Here is a 4,841-nt window from a genome sequence, read left to right on the forward strand (position 1 = left end):
CAGGACGAGGATGGTGCTCTGCATCCCCTCCACCTCCTCGTCTAGCTGGATGATAAAGTCATTCAACTCTGGGAGAGACGGAGATCGGGTACAGACAAAGAGCAACGTCAAAAATCCACTCAACAGTAGCATGTTGAAAAGCTGTACACATGAAGTGAAGGTGAAGTGGTCTGCGAGATGTGGATGCTGCTCATGTTCTCACCGTCTTGACTGCTCTTGAGCTCCTCGCTGTACTTCTTCTGCAGTGCCAACTCGGCCTCCAGCTGGGCGATGCGTCCCTGGGACAGCTGCCTACCCAACTCCTGGTTTTCCTGAATCAGCATTCGACACTTGGCCATCAGTTTCTTCCCCGTCTGGCTGTAAGGGAAACAAGTCTCACATCACACAGTGAACCAGGAGACAAAGCTAAGGGTCAACAGAAAACTCTTCAACCTGCTCATCCCTAAATGTCTCTCTAGTCACAACAGGATTTTCATTATTATATCCATTAGCTTTCAATTCAATATAACATTAGCAATAGGAACCCCACATCCCACAAATCTGTTCTGTACAAATAAATGAAAATCATCTTCTTGATAAAGATCCAAAGTACGAACTCACATTTTTCTCTTAAAAGTTAAATTATGAGTATGCATTTAAAATCTAAAGGTCCTCAATGTGACTGAAAGCCAAAGCAAACTATTTCTATGGAACTAAGCAATTTTGCCACGACCAAAGTCTCAAATTTAAACAACACACTCGCTACATTACTAAGTGTGAGGAAAAGGCAGAATAAAAAATGTAACAGTAATATTAGAATGACAAGAACTACAATTTAAATATCAACCCGTAACTATGAGTAAAAAATGGAAATGTGCACTGCACAACCAGACACTAGTTTTGTGTAGTCATCACTTTAAATACACAGGAGAAAGTGTTTCAACAGTAAAATCACAGCAACAGCTTAAGGCGCTGCTTTCTCAGCTTCACAACAGGTTAAGGAATACTCCAACAGTCCAGCACACCTGTTATTTTTACATTAGCAGTTATTGCGTTTGTGCTTTACAAAAGCCCTAATCAAGAAGCCAAATTTACAAAACATATGACAGGCATACACGTTATTTAAAACCAAAATTAACTGACATCTATTTAGTCTATAAATGCCTATGGGAGTCATCTTCTTATTAACAGTAATGGCAAATAAACTCTGCAACTGTACCCTATAAAAGTAGAAGCAGTCATTAAAGTCTTAACAGCTCAGAAAACCATGTGTTATTCTTACTTGTCTTAAAAATTAAGCACTACACATTATTTAGTTAACTGCATTTCTTCTCAATAGTTTAAATAGTTATCATAACCATTCATTTCTCTAAATGACTGAAGACAAATGCTTTCAGCTTTCAAAAGGCTGTGTATACACTGCCAGCTTAAAGCTCACCAGGAGTATAAATTTGTTTTTTTTAAAACACAGGAAAAGACAAAACAGATTCCATGTGTGTTTCATTCTGAAAACAGTGGCTAAAGATCTGTGCCACACAGGTGAGAAAGAACAGTCTAATCAGCTATGAGCGCAAATGGCTGAGGGAGAGATTGTGAGGTCAATAACAAAAATACACAGAAATACAATAAATACATTCTCATCAACTCATAACATGACTTGTTGAAGACATTTGCATTCACAACTTGAAAACAGGACTCCGTGCACCTACAGCAGTGTGTTTTGGTAAGTATCGGAAGAATTAAGCAAAGCTTAATTCTTCATAAAAGTGCAAATGTTATACAAGTGTAAAGCCAATTGTGCTTCTTGGTTCACACACACTGCAGTAAGTGTTTGTTTCAGAGAAAAAAGAGAAAGATCAAATGAAATGCCAATAAAAAGAAACAAGTCACAAAATAAAACATGTAAATACACTCTACCGTGAGTGGGCCCATGTTCAAAGACACAGGCGACTGGACCCTCATGCCTGAACCACAGTCCTCTGTGGACCGAGGATCTGGCTCCGCTCACAGTCTTAACATCATTTCTAGTGTCTCTTCCCCCCAAAGTCTTAATTTTAAATCCTAGAAACTTTCCTCATGTTACTGAAATGTATCTAGACTGTCCAAAAGTCTTTACGTTTCTCAGGCAGACTAGAGGGGTATGTGTGTGGTGTAATCCACAGTTAAATGTCTTTATAGTAGTATGGGAATTGTAAAATGTTCAATTGCTGTTTTAGGCTAGGGATGCTCCCTGCCTGACTCACCCTCCACCATAACCCCTCTATTTAATATGTGAACTGTCTGGTTTGAGCTGAGGGTGCAGGGAGGGCATATCCGTGTTGGGAAGTGAGTGACCACCTCTTCAGGAACAGTCCAGACTCCTTCAGGCCCTTGGACGGTGAGGGGAGAGAGCTGAAACACAAGTGTCACCTGACCATACTGTCTTTTCACTTTAGGTTATGTGATATGTAGCTGGCACAGTGCAAGAGTACAAAAACAGTTTTGTTTTGCAGTGACTGGCTTTCTGTAAAGTCTGAGTCTCGTGGTGAGTACAGCATTTGTCAGCCTTCCCCCCACCATTGTTCCTGCATGCCTGCAGTGAGAGTGAGGGTGGGGGGCATGAGGAAGTCTTGACTTTTTTGGGGGGAGGGGGGTTATTTTGATTGTCTTTACCTATCAGGTGTAAATTTCCAGGCACTCAGTTCATTTTGGGCCTGCTCCAGTTTGTCTTTAGTCTGTTCTAGTTCAGCCTTCATTTTGAGGAAAAACAAGTTGATGGCTGGGTCCACCATGGATGACCGCAGTTGGGCCGCACTCGGTTGTTGGACTTGCTTGAGGTACTGGATCTGGGTCTGCAGGATAAAACAAACAGGTGTTACTGACCGGTAAAGTGTAGTAGATAGTGATTTTAACTGTTAACTTCTATCTCCAGTCGGAGCCACAATAGCAATTCTCCCACAATCAAAAGAACTAAACGCCTGGTTCGTAAATCCAGGGATGTTTTTGAAGGTTATCTGATTGCTTTTCAATCAGGAGAATAAAATGGGCAACAAGAAAGCAATTTCGGCATGTTGCATTTTCAAATAAGATCAAACATCTTTGAAATCTAGATTTAAATTTAGATTGCTGCAAAATAAAAAATACTTGGTTGGATGTTTAGCCATAGCTATTGACTAATGTTGGTTAATCTTATATTACATTTAAACCATTTAAATTCTATAATAAATGTAACTGTGTATCCTTTCCTGGATACACCCAGCAAAGCCTAACTCAAGGTAGATCAAACGAGTTCAAAACAAACAAAAACTCACCTTTTGAAGTCAGCTATGATGACCTCAAATTTCCACAGGACTTATTATTTGAATATATTTAAATAAGAGGCAAATGTGCAACTAAAACTTAACAGCCAGCTAAGAATTTTACTATTTCAGTCAGAAATTTTCCCCAAGCCTTCACAGCTCAGTGGTTAAAAGCAAAGTAACAACTGGAGTTTAAAACGTCTCTAAACTCTACCTGGCAGTGTGTGTTGTGTTTACCTCAGCTGCCCTTTAAGAATGACATGTGCTGCCATAAAGCCACTAGGTGATCCACTGAGATGTCAATCTGATAAGAGCAAAGGATGCCGAACTCAACACTATTTACCTTTAGCCCATACCATAGTAATGAACGAATACAAGGTATAGTCCAGTGCTGAAACAATTAGTAGACTTGACAGATAAAATGAGATGATTCAATGATTGCTTGTTGAAGTTTTCCAAGTGAAAATTACAAAACATTACGACGAACGAATAGAGTTTCATTAAATACAGTGTACTTTTGGGGTTTTTTGCCATTGATTGGACTAAGGAAACACGTTGTGTTGGCACAGCATAATACATTATAATACATTATAATATAGCAGTAAGAATAGGGAACATACAAGTTCCACTTTAAGAGGTGCTGGGTGCACCAACAGTTATGCATCTACACTCTCCCTTTTAAGACAAAACTAAGTTTCCCGCAGTCACACCAAAAACATTATGAAAGTAGAGGAATAGACACATACTGTGCACTCTTGCATTTCCTGCTCCTTGGTGGCAAGTCGCATGACCAAGATGTTCTCCCTGCGTGCAGACTCCTGCTGTTGCTGCTTGAGCTTCTCCTCTGACTCCTTCAGCCCTGTTACATCATTGGCTAAGACGGTTGAAGAGGGAAGGGGGAGAAAAAGAAAGTGCATCAGAAGACACATCCCTTTCAAAAAGCAGGCAAATATGGCGCGCAACATGTAATGATTAATCGCTGGCAGAAGAAACAATGTCTGTGTTGTATTGGATCACATTTATGTAACAACACATGTACTTACAACATAAATCTGCATATTTTGCCTCCAGGACCTGGACATATGCTTCATGCTGTTTCCACCTGAGAGGAGCAGAACATGTGTAAACATTAAAAAAACAAAACAAAAACAAAAAAACAGCGCAACCTAAAATTAGATCCACACAACATAATTCATCTCCAATTGCAGAGCTGTTATTTACCTTGTGCACAACTCCTCCCTGGTCAGGGTCTTCATGTCAGATTCACTGAGGCGAACCTGTGGAGAGCAAGACCAAGGACCGGTTAGATAAAAAGAAGCCCCCTCCCCTCCTCCCCATCCATTAAATAAAGCTTATATTTAGACATGAAAAGGGGGCTCACGACACGTGACAAATAAACACGCCTGGACTAGAAAAAAAAAGACACTCACCTTCTTGGGTAGAGGCTCCTCGTTGGTCATTGTGAACTGTGGAAGTAAACGTGAAAGAAAACAATCATCACCATTAATCACACCCTGGTTGTCGTGTGTTGAAGCGACTGCATCATCGTTAGCTGTCCGCACGCAGTAAAAAAAAAAAAAAAAA

At 40.2% G+C, this 4,841-nt stretch overlaps 1 protein-coding gene across 1 annotated transcript in view; it reads right to left on the minus strand.

Moving 5' to 3' along the window:
- Positions 1-4,841, minus strand: part of wtap (WT1 associated protein) — a gene marked incomplete at its 3' end in the record, with an annotated part of 5,584 nt that continues 743 nt past the window's right edge. The window contains 6 exon segments of the mRNA XM_035678092.1: positions 1-68; positions 203-2,810; positions 4,004-4,131; positions 4,301-4,359; positions 4,479-4,534; positions 4,688-4,723. Of these exon segments, the coding sequence (XP_035533985.1) occupies positions 2,628-2,810; positions 4,004-4,131; positions 4,301-4,359; positions 4,479-4,534; positions 4,688-4,717 (456 nt within the window). The 5' untranslated portion in view covers positions 4,718-4,723.

The sequence above is a fragment of the Morone saxatilis genome, unplaced genomic scaffold (genome assembly GCF_004916995.1).
Source record: "Morone saxatilis isolate NCDOM2014 unplaced genomic scaffold, NCSU_SB_2.0 Contig7, whole genome shotgun sequence".
NCBI classification, from domain to species: Eukaryota; Metazoa; Chordata; class Actinopteri; family Moronidae; genus Morone; species Morone saxatilis.